This window comes from Fusarium venenatum (assembly GCF_020744135.1).
Source record: "Fusarium venenatum strain MPI-CAGE-CH-0201 chromosome Unknown EDB82scaffold_2, whole genome shotgun sequence".
In the NCBI taxonomy this organism is placed as follows: domain Eukaryota; kingdom Fungi; phylum Ascomycota; class Sordariomycetes; order Hypocreales; family Nectriaceae; genus Fusarium; species Fusarium venenatum.
This window is the reverse complement of record NW_027072130.1, coordinates 6,209,464-6,224,240: the sequence shown is the minus strand read 5'-3', so window position 1 is coordinate 6,224,240 and position 14,777 is coordinate 6,209,464. Positions and strand designations below refer to the sequence as shown.

The window sequence follows — 14,777 nt, the reverse complement described above, 5'->3', positions numbered from 1 at the left end:
TAACCAATTGTCTCTGGCATGTTCCTTAAACTTAGACCCATGGACCCCTGGAATGCTCAGCCCGAATACCCACCGCTAAGCCAGACCCGATATTAGCATCATTCCTTTCAGCACGGTCTAGATGTCAATCCATCCGCAAATCCTACAATCCTTCCAGCAAAGCAATTTACAATATATATAAACATCCAGCCCGCCAAGTCAAAATGGATACATTAAGTTCAGAACCATCACCATCTGTATATCCATATCATCATGCATCTGACTTCTTACCTCTCCGTCGCCGTGACGCTCCTCGGCCTTACAACCGCCGCACCCAAGGAGTGTTCTACTAAGCGCTCCCCTGTTCCCAAGCTTGAAGGGGGTCATTACATCATTGACCGCTCTACCAAGTTTGCCAACAAGCAGGTCTGGACGTTCAACGGCAAAACTCTCCCTGAGGGCCTCTACGCCAGCGATTATCCTGTTGGCAAGACTCACGTCTTTAAATCATCCAACGTCAAGCTTAGCAATGGCTACCTCGAGCTTACAGTGCCAGGTGGCCAAAAGGCTAAGCCTTACAAGTCCGCCGAAATTGCTACCGAGATGGAGAACATTATGTATGCGTCTGTCCGAACGACGGCCATTCTGAGCGAACCTGCAGGTGTTTGCAACGGTAAGTCCCAACAACTCAATTGAATTGAGCCCTTACTAATAATTTACAGGAATGTTCTTCTACGAATCCGACAGCCAAGAAACTGACATTGAGTGGCTCTCAGACCCTAAGTCCGAGTCCAACTACGATGGAATCCGTCGCTTGTGGTTCACAAACCAGGACCGAGACGGTGACGGCGAGCCTAGCCACAAGGCTGTCCTCCCTCCTTCCAACCCTACTACCACCGAGCATGAGTACCGAATCGACTGGACTAAGGACCTTGTCCAGTTCTACGTTGACGGTGTCAAGATGTGGTCTACCAAGAAGGATGTTCCCAACGTGCCTGGCCCCTGGATCTGGAACAACTGGTCTAACGGTGACAAGGGCTGGAGCGCTGGTCCTCCCAAGCAGACCGCTGTTTTCAAGATCAAGAAGATCGAGATGTACTACAACACTGCCTAATTCGTGTATGACAAAGAGTGTTTGGATTTTGTTGCATATAATTTATCGGTTCATATATATTTGTATAGTGCGAGTCATCTAAACTTGAAGAAAAACGTAATTGAGTTTTAATGTCATGCATTTGCGTTAAGTCAATAAACATGTTCAAATAGACTGCGTTGTGTCAAAACATCAATCAAGAGAGTAAATCAGTTCGTTTAAACATCATCATCATCATCGTCATGAGTCGATATATACTTTAGGCGAACCATACCACATCGGAGTACTCGTTTCAAATCTCCGGTTTCTGCCCATACACACTGAACCTGCCACGCTGTTAGTATTCCTCTTGGATATCACAGCAAAATAAAACTTACACTTGACCTATAGTCTGCGTCTTGAGATCCATGATGGACTTTCTCATTTCAACCGCAAAAAGCTGCATCTCTTCGGGACTCCACGCGAGAATCTCACAAAGTGGCAACTTAATGAATCCATCCAGCGCTTGACTAAACGCCAACCCCACGAAAGTTCCAAGCTCCTTCTTCTTCTTATCCCTAGGCCACCGGCCGACGGGAATCTTGTGTGTTTGGTGGGTCACATTGGTGAAATTGGCTGATTTGGCGAGCTTCTCCAGCTTGTGGTCGGCAAAATCAAAGGTACGGCCTGTTTTTTCGCCGACCTTCTTAAACACATCTGCCCAGCGAGTATAGATACTATGAATTTAGTCAGTAGTTGTTAATTAGAAGAAAGTATGGGGTGTTTACTGGGTGTCGTCAACATTGACCACAGAGTTTTGTGAATACATCTGCAGATCAGGCTCGATGTGCTGGAACCAACCACCTGGCTTGAGAAACTTGTACACTTGACCATAGAACTTGTCCCAGTCGTCAATAGTACCCTGCAAAAAGCGAATGTGGATAAAGTCAAACGACTCAGGTTCGAAAGTCCATTCCATCGTTGCATCGTCGATCTGGAATTCGACGTTTGGCGGGACAAAACTGGGTTGACTTGGTGTGATGTCTGTAGCTATCACCGTGGCAGAGGGGAATTCATCCGCCACATTACTACGGCACGTTAATTTGTTTTCCTGATAGAGCTTGCTTGACTCACATGGCCCATATTCCTGTGCCCGTGCCAACATCTAGGATTTTCTATATCATATCAGAACATGCCTTAGTTGAATTGAGTTCTACTCCCGTAGCTTACTTGCGGATTTTCGCTAATCGGTGGGAGAAAAAGCTTATCGTCAAGCATCAACGTTAACCAGTGGTGTCTGTAGAAGTTAGTGACCATCTATTTAGGCGTTACAACGGTTGACATACATAAGGTCAAGCGCATCGAGTTGCTCTTCATCATTGGGCGCCCTGACTCATTAGCGTTTTTGTTTATTTTGAGTCACGAATATCTTACCAATGCTTTCCATACTTGGGGTTCGCATAAGTCCTGCCCTGGAAGTAGTGATTCTCAAAGATACTCGACGTAATCGACGCTGTAGACTCAATCTCGCTGAATCTAATTAGCAAATAGATCAGTCTCAAAGGCAACGAAATATGTACCTCTCTGCACTGATGTCGGTCTCGTTATCGAGATCCAGAGCAGGATCCTGCCTTGATCAGCAACCTCTTGTACTAAAATGGACAAACTTACCGATTCAATTTGAGCCGCCATGTTTATGCATACAAACAGAAAGTGTCGGGAACGAACCACTCGCCGAGGCGGGGCTGTTTGACACATTTATGTATGCCAGTTTTCTTTGTGGTCTTGAGGAGGGGAAGTGACACGTCAGATCGAGTCTGTTGGTGGCTTGTCCACTGACAGGTGCATTGACAGGTGGGGTGGCATTTTGAGTTTTGTAGGTGAAGTAGACAGGGATCATTCTCACGATGTAGGTATTTGTTGGATGTGACATGAATGAGATGAGATGGTGATAGATCTAAGCCAGTTCAACCTGCCATCTAAACATGCTTTTCCTAGTCCTGTTTTCTGAAACTTTTCTAAGCACCAATAGGAACGTCCATCCATTCCTCCCTTCTCTCGTCCTATCTTGTCTCTTCTTTTTTTCGCAGGGTGAACTACGCTAATGCGAGGACGGTAAAAGAGACCCTTGCCCTCCAAGGTTTATACAGGTTTTTCAAGCCCAACACTTTATTCTTGGTCGTGATTTGTTGGAACTTGAACGACGGTTATTGACACTACATTTAAGCGAAACTTTCTCATCCTTTTCCCCTCAAATCGGGCATGTCGGTAAAGACATACATATGTTCACGTTCTCGCATCGGTCGATTCTGCACCATCCTGGGTCTGTTATCTGTCTGAGGAGAGCTATTATTAAACGCGTCTAAAAACGCATAAAGTTGTTCCAATAACTCCAATCAAAGTCGTCCACATTGAACTCCCATCCTTCGAGACCATTAACTGCATCAGCTTGTACCTCGGCACTTGCGTTTGCAACTCGTCGTTTTGCCCAAAGCAACTCGATACAAGACGGGATAACATCTGCCTCAGTCAATACTTTTCGTCGTGTTTCCCAAGCCTCTAGAACCAAGTTACCCAGAGCGACGAACAATGGACTCTCGGTATTGTCAACAAGCTCGTGGTGGTCAGTATACAGACCATTTACTAACTTCCACGCCAGATCAATTCTAGCACCCGAGTCCCGACTGCGCAGCTCGCTCACAACGTAGATATATGCGTCGATGTGGTAGGTAGAAGTCAAATGGGTAAATATATGAGATGAGAATTTGCTCTTGAAACCCATGTCGACGTGTTGGATGAATGAAACGGCTGCGTTGAAGATAAAGTCACTTTCTTGTCGTGTAATGTACACATCCTCTCCGGATACCGATCGACCTCGTGGGTGGTGCAGCATGAATCTCATGCGAGCAAGGGCTAGATTCGCCATGGTGTAGGTCAAATCATGGAACGGAACACATCTATCCAATTTTGATAGATACTTCTCCGTATATATAGCTTCTAGCTCATTGACAGCTTCGTATTCGATTTTGGTAGATGTCCTAGCTTTTGTAAAGCCGGGAGCCATGCCTTCGAAAACTTTTGCCGCCCGGGGTGATGATTGGATCCAGCTTGTGACCTCGTACTTCATTAGAACACACGTCATCTCTGTTGGACCGGTGTATTCTGTAGTAGGCTCCAGCATGTCCGGATGCAAATCGGCGTCATTCATACTGAGAGGGGGCCGCAAGTCTCCAAAGTCGCTTTTGGAAGGTTTGATTCCAGGCGTTGAAACAGCGCGGACTCTAGAGTCGAGACCTTTTATCTGCCACCAAAGCCTTATCCGCATCTCTTTCTCAAAGAAGGATAACCTTGTGTCGGACTCAGTTTTGTGAATACCCATCATCTGACCCACCCTGATAGCAACTGTCGTCATGGTACTTGCTACTTCAGATTCTGGGTTGGAAAAGATGAAAAGTGTCATCGCTTGCAGCACCTCCATTGTCTTGGTTTCCATGTAATCAGCCTCAGCGAGAGCTCTTAGGGTTGCAATTCGATAGTGCGTGAGTAAAGCCACTCTGTCCTGCCCAAAGGAAGATAGGCATTTCTCTGACGTTAAAGAAGTGATGGAGAGGATGTAGATAGAAAACATGAGGGCCGAAAGTGACTTGTCTATGCGCGAAGGATCCCAACTAGCTTCAAGGATGCGCTTTTGCAAACTTGGGACATGGATGATCTTGATGAGCGGGTTGACAGTCTCGACAAACGTTTGCCAGAGGAAGTAAATGTGCTTTGCTTCTGGATGAAAATCGTATGTATGTTCCGATGTATTCAGTATTGAGCTGAAAGGTGGCGATGGATGAAGGAAGGGGTCTTCCTTGTGTCGCAAAGTCATCATGGGAGGGTATTTTAGCTGGTCAAGTTAGTTAAAGCTACGCGATAGGGTAGAAATATCTTACTTCTGGACATAACGTCGACCAAAGACACCTATAGGTAACCTTTATCAGTACCTAAAAGTTGAGTTACATAGATATATATGTTACTTACAGTTCAGTTGGAGAAGGAGAATCAGCATCTGTTGAAGTGTCCCTTTCAAGCTTTGTTCCCAAACTAGAAGATACCCAGACATTGGTATGCTCAGTATAATCTATACCATTCTTTCGCATCAGCTCTTCATATTTAGCCAATCTGGCCAACAATTCTTCATCGGCAGCCCTTTTGCGCGGTTTAGGCGGTGGTGGTGCTTCGTAGGAACATTGTGTTTGTGCTTTTTGACAATTGGAACAAGGATCTAATCTATCACACTTGACCTTGCGACGAGCACAGATTGTGCAAGCATGTTTCCGTAATTCGTTTGACAAAGCCATATTTGACTGTGAGTGAGTAATAAGCAGAAGGGGAAGAATGGCTGCTGAATAAAGGAGTCTCGGGAGGTGAGATGAAGGCTCGGGCGCTTCGGACTCTAAATAGGTCTAGTCCCGGGTTGGCATGGCCGATCCAATGGGCAGAGCATATTAAGTTCACTAAATCAATCAGGTAAGACATCTGACGGCTTCATTGACACCGGTCCTGGGTCAATACCAAGGAGCCCCCGGTGCAAAAATGCAGTGCCGTGTTCCCCTCAGAACTCAATATGTCTCGATTTTAATGCCGTCAACGATTCCCGTCAACGATTCTCCTCAGCTGATAATGGCATGAACTCAAAATTCCTCCGAACCGAGGCATGAAGCGAGTTATTTGCGGGGCTTTTAGAATGTACTTATCGTCTCGGTCCCGCTCAATTCTCCATATTGCTGGCTCTTGACCGTGCTATGAAAAATACAGCTGTCACTAAAATTTATTTCGATCATGGTAGAGGACAATATCTCGCTGGAAGCAGCCACACGGCGGTACAAAGAGTCAATCTCGAGATTTGCTGCTATCCGGTATGCAGTGGGATACTATATATTGCACTATTTCATCATCATCGCCAATAATGTACTTGCTGTCAAAGAGAGGTTCATATCGTCCGCACATCCACCTACAGTTGTCAAAAAATATGCTTGTCTACCAGAACTACACATAAGGTGCGCCTACGCCTGACGTCTCGTTAATATCTACTGACTCTTTGAAGGATTTTCTACCCAAAAGAATTCAACGCACAATCTCAGAGGAAACTCCCTACCATTCTCAGTATCCATGGCGGCGGTTTCGTTATGGGTAACCCTCGCGACGATGATCTGTTCAACTATAACTTTGCAAACATGCATTCAGTTCTGGTCGTTGCACTCAACTACAGAAAAGCCCCTCGCGTTCGTTTCCCAACACCAATTTATGATCTGGAGCAACTTATCTTCGCCGCCTTATCTGACTCTTCCCTGCCCATCGATAAGGATCGTGTTGCTCTGATGGGCTCTTCTGCCGGTGGAAACCTGGCGCTCTCCGTATCTACACTACCCAGCATGTGTGGCAGTGGAGACGGCGTCAGGCGGATCAAGACCGTGATCCCAATGTATCCTGTGGTTGATATGTCTGTAACACAAAAGTACAAAATGCAGACGAGGCAGTATAAACCATCGCTTGGGGGCTTCCGCGCGAAACCTGTTGACTTTCTTGCTCGACTTTCCCCAGTCTTCGATGCAGCTTACAAACTCGCTGGACAAGACTTGCAAGATCCTCTTCTCAGTCCCATTTACGCACCCAAAGAACAACTGCCGCCAAATATATTTGTACTTGCTGATGAGCTTGACATGCTCGCAAATGAAGCCTGGAGAATGATTTGCGGTCTGTCAGACCATCCAACCGAGGAGCAGGCTGTTGGTCGGAGTCATGTTGGCCCACCAGGGAAGCTAATTCTCGACGACGAGAAGTTCTCGTTTGAAGTGAAGAAACATGATGGAAACTACAGATGGTTGTTGATCCCAGATCAAATTCACGGTTACGACCACTACGATTCATTGCAGTTGTTACATGGAGATAAGGAGCTGTCAAAAGATGCGGAGCTGAAGACCAGAGAAGCTCAAAAGTTGATTGGGAGGTGGCTTTTTGAGGGTCCATTTGCATAATCATGACTACGTCTTATCAACTTCAATAATGAGCAGAGCCGGCGGATGGTGACTAGTGGACAGCAGAAACGTTAGCCCCCGAGTCTAAGGGTATAAAAATAAGTAGTCTAAGAAGTATAGTCTAAGTAGCATAATCTTATCTACTAATTTCGTCTCTTATGCCATATATATTGCAACCTCGGGCAAGGACCAATGGCCGAGATAAACATGCAGTTAGATATTCGACGGACCACAATGACTTTTACCTCAACTAGGGAAATTGAAATTGAAGGCCTTGTGGCTGATGGTGCCCACTGTCCAAGTTTTACCCCCATCGGGAGAGGTCAGTCCCGACGACGTGGCTTCATTAAGACCCAGGGTGTTGCTGAAGGAAGGATCAGCTTGATCCAGAATGATGGTCGTATCGATATAATCTGCTTCTGTTAGATCACTTTTTAACGATAGGGTGACGAATACTTGCCGTGAGCATCAACGGTACCAACGCAAGCGGCATCCTGGCATTCAACGGCTGTGCCCCAACCTTCGGCATGACCAGAAGCTGTTGCTGTTGGTCTTTCAATCTGGATTCAAGATTTTGGAGGTACATACCTGTTGAAAGAGTTGAGACAATGGTGCCATCGATGGCCACGCTCTGATCGTATTGTTGCGTAGCATCATTGTACACGTCTGTGGAATAATCAGTACAGCCTGAATAATGTTAAACAGTAGGAATACTCACAATGGATCGTCAATCGGGCGCCAGGACTTGCTGGAATTTTCTTATCGCCCAATTGTGTACCTTCTTGAGTCAGTATGTGACTTCACCTATCCTTGTTGTCAATCTCACCTTGCAGAGTCGAAGCCCAGGTACACCACTGCCCAGGTTGACCACCACATTCGCTGGACTCGTTAGCTATGCAAACTCCAGCGCCATGATCCACTTACAGTCCAGGGTCTGCGAAAGAGACAGCCAAAGCTTGGATTAGTGAGCCGCTGCTGGTGCCCATGCCAGGCCACAAAGCCAGACGGTCCTTTTGGCCAGGAACTCGTGGCAGAACAAGCGTCGTCGTAGCTTCACGAATCCATGACTTTGTTGGACCGAGAGAGAACGCAGGACCGAAGTGAATATTGGTCTGGGCTTTGGCCGTTGACAGGAGAGAAATGACGCCGAGGGCTGTGGATAGATGCATTATAATAACGGGATTAGAAATAAGAAGGAAGGTAAGTGAGGGTTTCTTTCAAATGGGCTCCCGATAGATCATTTACTGTTTTTATGTTTCTATTTTACTACCACCATGTTACTTAACTCGGAGCATTTATAGATATGTTCCACCTATCAAAGCGTTAAGTTTCGGGCGCATAATTGTTTCATATTGTTGTGGACCTTCCTTGAGGAGTGAAGATCCCTGATATGCCGGTCTTCCGGTCAATCATGCTGTTCTGGGATCAGTTCTTGCTTTGAATGCCATAGAAGACAATATAGGCAGGTCATGTTACGCGAGTAGCCACAAAAGATGAACGTTGAGGTCCTGTCGAATCACATTCGCTCATAACTAGGGTAATATTCCTGTTCTTTTCAGTCATTTGATAGTCAAATCTCTCTATAGCCATGGCCATGTTTTCCCAGGTTTCGCTCAAACACAATGTCCTGCATATGTATTCATAACTCGTCCATGTGACTCCAAATTTGAATCGCTTCAAGGTTCCTCGGACATTTCGTAGTTCGAAAAGTCGTCAGGCATATGAACCAGAGACTCCCACATGTCCTACAGAGACGTTAGTATCCGTGACAATGGGAACAAAAGCCTAAGCGATTTTACCCAGTCTACAGCATCTGAGCTGTTCAACATAGCCTCTATGCCCTGGAACTCGCTCGAGAATGACATGTCGTTCGCACCATTATGGCCATTCGCGTTTCCTAGACACTTCAGTACATGTTCTCTCAGGAAAGAAATCAACATACCGTTTCCATTTTGGATATGAGCTTTCTCGGCGCTCATCATATTAGGAAGGGATTCCTTCGCCTTATCATTAACGGACACAGCTTTTAACATCACCGCGAGCATATCATAAGCTTGTCGGGCTTCAGCAGAGACTGCCTTGAGCGCTGCCCAAAAAGCTTGCGAGGTCTCAAGTGCTTGAATCATGTTCTCCCGAGTATAGCCAACAAGATCCGGGTTCTCGTACTGAGGCTGTTTGCTCAACTCAAGACAGACGACCATGGATGCAAGCGAGAAGTCATGACGTTCGAGGGATGTGAGGAACCACCTATCCTTGTACAAAAGTCCGCCGACTTGGACTTCTCTCAAGATGGAAGCCTGATGGCCTAGCACCGTCATAGCTGAGTCGACACACGCCTTTCGTGAGTAATTGTACTTGGTATCCTGGTAAGCCTTGGTCATGTGGTGACGGTGCAATGTACACCTCGCCTTCTGGAAAAGCAGTTCCAGGTTGTACCGCCGAATGAGAATGTATGGCGGGACCATGATGCAATCTTCCAACTTGGCTATCTGAAAGCAAGGCGGCATAGACTGGTGCAGCTGGTGAAGTTTCTCATCAAGAGCCATAATCTCTTCGTAATTCTCAGTCTTGCCAAGAGAGACCTGGTTAAAAATGGTTCGATAGACTGTCATCATTCGGACTTTGACTCTGGTGTACAATACAGGCGTCAATTGGGTGTCGGGCCTAGGCGGAGGAAGTCGAGTGGAATCAGGCCCAAAGTCATCGTCAGTGATATTTCGCGGTAGTTTCGTATCACACTGCGATTCCTGGATGAGTGAAGGAAGACCAAGTTGGCAAGACGTCAAAATATCTAGTTGCTGAATGACACCCCACACGCGACGACGCATCTCCCCATGGAAGGGAGAGATACGCGGATAACTGTCTGGATCACGATGGTACCCCATTCTCATGGCCAGCCGAATGACGATACCAGTGAGAATCCAGACACCGAGGTGGGCATCGCGACGGCGAACGAATTCTCCGTGGATGTTGAACAGCATAGTTTCGAGCGTATACCTACCAGGCGCTGTGGAGTACTTGGATAGGAGAAGACAGTCTGTACAGCGTCTGTGAAATCCTTCTGCAACTTCCATTGGCGCACCTAGACCTTCGGGAAGCTCGTCCTGCGAGCGGATATATAAGAATGTTCCGGTGGCTAGAACACCGAACAACATGCCGATCCATTGAATAGAGACTGAGTTTGGGTCATCCCAGAAGCGTTTGTACTGGATATTTGGTTAGTGTGATACAGATATTGAGAGGTTGCTTACGTACCTCGATTTGAAACTCCCCAGTGTGGGTGATCACTTCCTAGTATTAGCAAGCCCTTTCCCGTCTTTTGAGTTTATTTACTTACTGATGGATGGTTCTGTGGCGTTAAAGTATCGCGACACAATCCTATCTGTGATATGTTTCGGAGGAATATCCGCCAGAACTTCTTCCAGACTCGGTGTCAATCTTCCAGGCCCCAGAAGCATGGGTACCTGGCTCTGGGCCTGGTCTGTTATGCCTAGATCAGCAGACTCGTTGGTCTCATCAAGATGCTCGCGAATGTATTCAACCTGAAGAGTCTATGTTAACCTTGTTCTCCTCGCAGGGTCAATTACGTACCTCATGGCAAATGGCAGACCAATGACTGCTAGAGACATAGATTGTCTCATTTGGATTCGCCATCAACCGACCAGGCTTGACCTCTGTACTATCTCTACTGGAGGAAGATTGTAGAGATCCTTGATTGGTGATATACGTACTCGCAGGGCTCTTGATACTGGGTGAGCCAGATGAGGAGCCCTGCTGAGAAGGAAGCTGGGAAACAATGGACCCGAGCAGTGTCTCAAGATGGCGCACTCGGTCGTTTAGGTCTGTCTGCTTGTTATCCCTCCTCTGTACAGCCGCGCGACTACGAGGCCATGGGGCATATTGACAGGACACGTTTCTGGCGACGCAATTGCTGCAAGGCTCATCGCGATCGCATTTAAGTCTGCCTCATTAGTGTTGGGCTTTGGAAGTAGGATAGACGAAGGACGTACTTTCGTTGACGACAGGAACTACACGAGAGTGTCGCTCGGACAGGCTGTTGTTGCTGCATTTTTATGTATCTTGACTGAGTAAAAGGATGGATTGAAGAGATGGGAAAGGATGAAGCTTGTTCTACAATTCTGCTTATTATTTATTAGTGCTGAGCCGGAGAATTTAAGCTTAGATTTCGTAGTCTGGTGTCACCATTTGCCTCGGAACAAATTGATATCGGTGCTTACGTCACGTGGGACATTTGACGATCGAACTACTCTTTTAGACCATTTATCCCTCTGTCTTTTCGGCCGAAACCTTGGCAGTTTAACTATCTTGTTATCGACTATGGTCAATCTGTTCTGGTTGGCTTGTCGGAGCAACCGAAGCAACAAGGGTGGAGTGCAGCAAATTACAAGGGCTTTAGGGGCATAGGGCTGACTACTTTGCTCACCCGTAAGCGATGTTTTAGGGCTGAGTTCAGTCTGCCTGACCATCCATGACATCCACGATGTGCTGCTGTCTTTAAACAATTGGTGCATAGAATCTCATCCGGTTCTCAGGATCCCACTTCTTCTTTAGCGCTTTGAGCTTGTTGATCCTCCAAGGCTCATACCCATACATACTCTCTAGCGATTCAACGCCGTGCGCATAATTGACGTATGCTCGTAGCTGTTCAGGCTCATCGCTTGCCTCTAGAAGGAGGCCCCTCAATTTCTCCCCATGCTCTTGAGCCAAACTGTCCAGCGTAGCATTGGGTTTATACCAGATATATGACGTGATGAGAATCTCGTCGTCACGGTGAGGAAACGCAGATTTATTCGCGTCTACTGCTTTCACGCCGTGCGTCGAGCACCCCTCAAGAAGGAAAAATGACCCCGCCAATTCAGGAACACGGTGAGATATTTCTGCAATAGAGTCAAAGACTTGGCGGACGGCTGGCGGATTGTACTTCTTGAGACCTATGGGATAGCGCAGACCCGTGAAGCCTTTTGTACAGCCGACAGTGTCTTCACTCATGAGGGTAATATGAGCGAGTTCGGGCATGGGGACTGCACCTGCGTTGACATTGATAGGCCCAATGTCATGAAGTGGCTTGGCGTATTCTCGAGCTTCATCGACTAGGTCATCTGAAATAGCTGCGTACCATATAATCGGCTGCAGACTGTTAGCAGAGACAAACTACTAAGACCCCGTACTCATACCTCGCCGGGATCAATCTCTGGGATATTGACAATATACATCCAGTGGGTTATTTCTGGCGGCTGAGTCTTCATCATCTTGTTTGTCAACTCGAGGACCTCTTCAAGCTTGTCGCCCAAGAAGATGAAAATCTCGTAGGACCAATTGGGATTCTTGACATCGTAGATGCGATACTCCCACTCCGTGACAATGCCAAAGTTGTGTCCAGCTCCACGCAAAGCCCAGAACAGATCCGGGTTTGACTCTTCGGAGGCTGTCACGGCTGTTCCGTTGGGGAGGACGACACGTGCAGATATGACCTGATCCGATGCAAGACCAAATTGACCTTGAAGCCATCCGTGGCCTCCTCCGAGGACGGGCGCCGAGATGCCAACGCACTCACAGATACCAGTAACTTCCCTTTGTCAGCTTTAGTACAGACTGTTTCAAGGAAACTAACCTGTCTGTTTCTTTGTAGCCCATAGCTCGTTCACAACTTTCTTAACACTGGCTCCTCCGCTAATGGTTGCGTGATGACCATCTTGAGCGATTTTGATATCGTTCATGCCTCGTATGTCAACGACAAGGACATCTTTTGCCAGCTGCAACGCCTCAGTCGCGCCATGGCCACCAGATCTAGCCAAAAATGGTATCCCGTTTTGGTTTGCGTACCGGACCTGTGTCAAGTCAGAATTGATCATTTTCTTTACTACCATACCTACTACTTCTTGCACATCACTCTCTGTGAAAGCTGTCACAACTGCACCTACTTGTGGTGCGTGCCAATCTCGCCATCGACTAACGAGACCACCAAAATCGGAGTCGTGCGGAAACACTATGGACGCGTTGGACGAGAGCTTTGAAGATAAGCCTGGCCATGTTTGTGGTGTAACGAAAGATGCGAGTCCGATTCGACTGAGAATCTTTTGTGGTGAGGGCGCTCTATTCAGCGCCCAAGCCGTGCCAGCTGCGATAAACTCCATAGCGATGATTATCGAATATATGTCAGTAGATCCGTGTTGATACAAGGTTCTGCGAGCCTTACAACAGTTTCGTAGAAAGCGGTTACAGACAATGTGCCTATGAAACTCGCCGTGGAAACATTGAGACTTTAGGCTGAAAGTCTTATATAGACAGGTAGCTGACGTGAGATTTCAAGCGACACCTATCGATGACAAACACTAGACGCACTTTTCAAACTTGGTTATGATTATTGGTCGCTGAGGATTACTACTACTGAACTCGGCATAAGTAGAAGTATAGGGCACATCATGGCTAGGTTCCATTTGTTCATTCATGTATAGATCGTAGCCGTAGATATTCCCATCTCTTTAACAAAACGTATGGCTACTCAGACCTTGTTCAGTCCAAGTACCTCAGTAATCTCATCAGTATCTGCGTGGTCTCTTGAATATCTCATGCGATGGCACCAAGTCGCTTTTTTATCCTCCCCGTCTCCCTCAAATAAAAACTCTCCGCCCTGCAAGCTGGGTGCTCCAGACGAGAATACAGGATATCCCTGCATGAATCTCCAAATCGCAGTCTTCATGGACCAGCATACAGCCCAGGTGGTAGTCCAAGGCATATACTTATTCGGCGGCCCCTCTTTCCACGTTTTAATCATTCCCAGTGTACTGTATAGCTTCTCTGAAGGGTCTGTGTAGATGGGGTACTGCCAGCCCGTGTCTAGGCGGTACATTTCAACTTGTTTGACATCGCCATGGCCCACGATTACAATAGCCGTGTTAAGCTTCTTCAGCTTTTCGGGTGTCGCATTCTCAGCGAGGAAGCTAGTGTAGTTCACGCATGACTAGAAAGTTAGCTGGAGATGCAAATCTTGGAACTGAATGCCTACGCAGCAGTAGAAGTGGCGAACAAAAACAACAAGAACCCTTCGAGGTAGGTCTGGTCTGCTATAGATGCTTTTAAAGGTGTGCTTCTTGCCCTCGCCATCATAGACTTCAATGGCGTCAGCGGCCTTCAGGGCTTCGGAAGTAGGCGGATCGTCGTTGACATATTTGCTGGAAAACTCCCTGCCTTGGGAGATATCGCATGAATCACTCATCGTTGGTGGAGAACGGATATGATGCTTTCGGGTCCTTTGTTGCATAAAGATGAGCAAGATAAATGCGGAGGTGATGCGACGAGACTTATGTGACATCAGATCCGAAATAAGAAAATATCATGACGTAAGCACTAAATTCACCTCGTCTCACTCTATCGATAATTCACTTCTTCAAAGAGATTTTTGGTACATCTGACCGAGTCTTTCATTGATGTTGTAATACTAGAGCTCATTATATTCAACATGAGCATCAATCCATCGCATCGGATCGTCACTGAAAGAACTCCAATCTACTTCAACGCCATTTACTCTGTATATCTGGCCAGGTGTTTCCATCATGGTAGGGCAGGAATCAATTGGATTACAAATTCATTCTGAAACTTGACAAGACCCTGGTTTCTTGCATCATCTATCATATCGAGATATAACTTTATCCTGCAACGTTCCTGATACAACAAGTTTTGGCATT

The 14,777-nt window shown here is 46.7% G+C and overlaps 8 protein-coding genes across 8 annotated transcripts; 2 read left to right on the top strand and 6 right to left on the bottom strand.

Moving 5' to 3' along the window:
* Nucleotides 1-252: 252 nt before the first annotated feature.
* EDB82DRAFT_556014 (concanavalin A-like lectin/glucanase domain-containing protein) lies at nucleotides 253-1,409 on the top strand (the record flags this gene model as incomplete). The annotated part of the gene is made up of 2 exons (XM_025735377.2): nucleotides 253-652; nucleotides 702-1,409. 2 exons carry the CDS (start codon nucleotides 253-255, stop codon nucleotides 1,091-1,093), a joined length of 792 nt encoding a protein of 263 aa, XP_025586089.1. The 3' UTR covers nucleotides 1,094-1,409.
* EDB82DRAFT_499910 (S-adenosyl-L-methionine-dependent methyltransferase) lies at nucleotides 1,117-2,982 on the bottom strand. The gene is made up of 9 exons (XM_025735374.2): nucleotides 2,723-2,982; nucleotides 2,632-2,678; nucleotides 2,486-2,581; nucleotides 2,398-2,439; nucleotides 2,282-2,348; nucleotides 2,186-2,226; nucleotides 1,840-2,139; nucleotides 1,450-1,788; nucleotides 1,117-1,398 (listed from the first exon to the last, which is right to left on the bottom strand). The coding sequence occupies exons 1-9, from the start codon at nucleotides 2,807-2,809 to the stop codon at nucleotides 1,365-1,367; spliced, it is 1,053 nt and encodes a 350-aa protein (XP_025586088.2). The 5' UTR covers nucleotides 2,810-2,982; the 3' UTR covers nucleotides 1,117-1,364.
* A 79-nt stretch (nucleotides 2,983-3,061) lies between these two features.
* Nucleotides 3,062-5,424, bottom strand: EDB82DRAFT_566972 (uncharacterized protein). The gene is made up of 3 exons (XM_025735373.2): nucleotides 5,075-5,424; nucleotides 4,987-5,014; nucleotides 3,062-4,940 (listed from the first exon to the last, which is right to left on the bottom strand). The coding sequence occupies exons 1-3, from the start codon at nucleotides 5,392-5,394 to the stop codon at nucleotides 3,414-3,416; spliced, it is 1,875 nt and encodes a 624-aa protein (XP_025586087.1). The 5' UTR covers nucleotides 5,395-5,424; the 3' UTR covers nucleotides 3,062-3,413.
* A 182-nt stretch (nucleotides 5,425-5,606) lies between these two features.
* On the top strand, nucleotides 5,607-7,485 carry EDB82DRAFT_575283 (Alpha/Beta hydrolase protein). The gene is made up of 2 exons (XM_025735372.2): nucleotides 5,607-6,093; nucleotides 6,141-7,485. The coding sequence occupies exons 1-2, from the start codon at nucleotides 5,876-5,878 to the stop codon at nucleotides 7,069-7,071; spliced, it is 1,149 nt and encodes a 382-aa protein (XP_025586086.2). The 5' UTR covers nucleotides 5,607-5,875; the 3' UTR covers nucleotides 7,072-7,485.
* A 20-nt stretch (nucleotides 7,486-7,505) lies between these two features.
* EDB82DRAFT_556013 (uncharacterized protein) lies at nucleotides 7,506-8,240 on the bottom strand (the record flags this gene model as incomplete). The annotated part of the gene is made up of 5 exons (XM_065609664.1): nucleotides 7,506-7,609; nucleotides 7,660-7,737; nucleotides 7,790-7,849; nucleotides 7,898-7,950; nucleotides 7,996-8,240. 5 exons carry the CDS (start codon nucleotides 8,238-8,240, stop codon nucleotides 7,506-7,508), a joined length of 540 nt encoding a protein of 179 aa, XP_065464898.1.
* Nucleotides 8,241-8,381: 141 nt separating this feature from the next.
* EDB82DRAFT_499902 (uncharacterized protein) lies at nucleotides 8,382-11,249 on the bottom strand. The gene is made up of 7 exons (XM_025735370.2): nucleotides 11,082-11,249; nucleotides 10,663-11,032; nucleotides 10,409-10,613; nucleotides 10,327-10,358; nucleotides 9,014-10,277; nucleotides 8,871-8,968; nucleotides 8,382-8,816 (listed from the first exon to the last, which is right to left on the bottom strand). The coding sequence occupies exons 1-7, from the start codon at nucleotides 11,138-11,140 to the stop codon at nucleotides 8,748-8,750; spliced, it is 2,097 nt and encodes a 698-aa protein (XP_025586084.1). The 5' UTR covers nucleotides 11,141-11,249; the 3' UTR covers nucleotides 8,382-8,747.
* Nucleotides 11,250-11,326: 77 nt separating this feature from the next.
* On the bottom strand, nucleotides 11,327-13,687 carry EDB82DRAFT_499899 (uncharacterized protein). Its single transcript, XM_025735369.2, has 4 exons — nucleotides 12,966-13,687; nucleotides 12,704-12,920; nucleotides 12,267-12,658; nucleotides 11,327-12,219 (listed from the first exon to the last, which is right to left on the bottom strand). Exons 1-4 carry the CDS (start codon nucleotides 13,224-13,226, stop codon nucleotides 11,587-11,589), a joined length of 1,503 nt encoding a protein of 500 aa, XP_025586083.1. The 5' UTR covers nucleotides 13,227-13,687; the 3' UTR covers nucleotides 11,327-11,586.
* On the bottom strand, nucleotides 13,595-14,308 carry EDB82DRAFT_475520 (AhpC/TSA antioxidant enzyme-domain-containing protein; the record flags this gene model as incomplete). The annotated part of the gene is made up of 2 exons (XM_025735368.1): nucleotides 13,595-14,053; nucleotides 14,099-14,308. The coding sequence occupies 2 exons, from the start codon at nucleotides 14,306-14,308 to the stop codon at nucleotides 13,595-13,597; spliced, it is 669 nt and encodes a 222-aa protein (XP_025586082.1).
* Nucleotides 14,309-14,777: the final 469 nt, after the last annotated feature.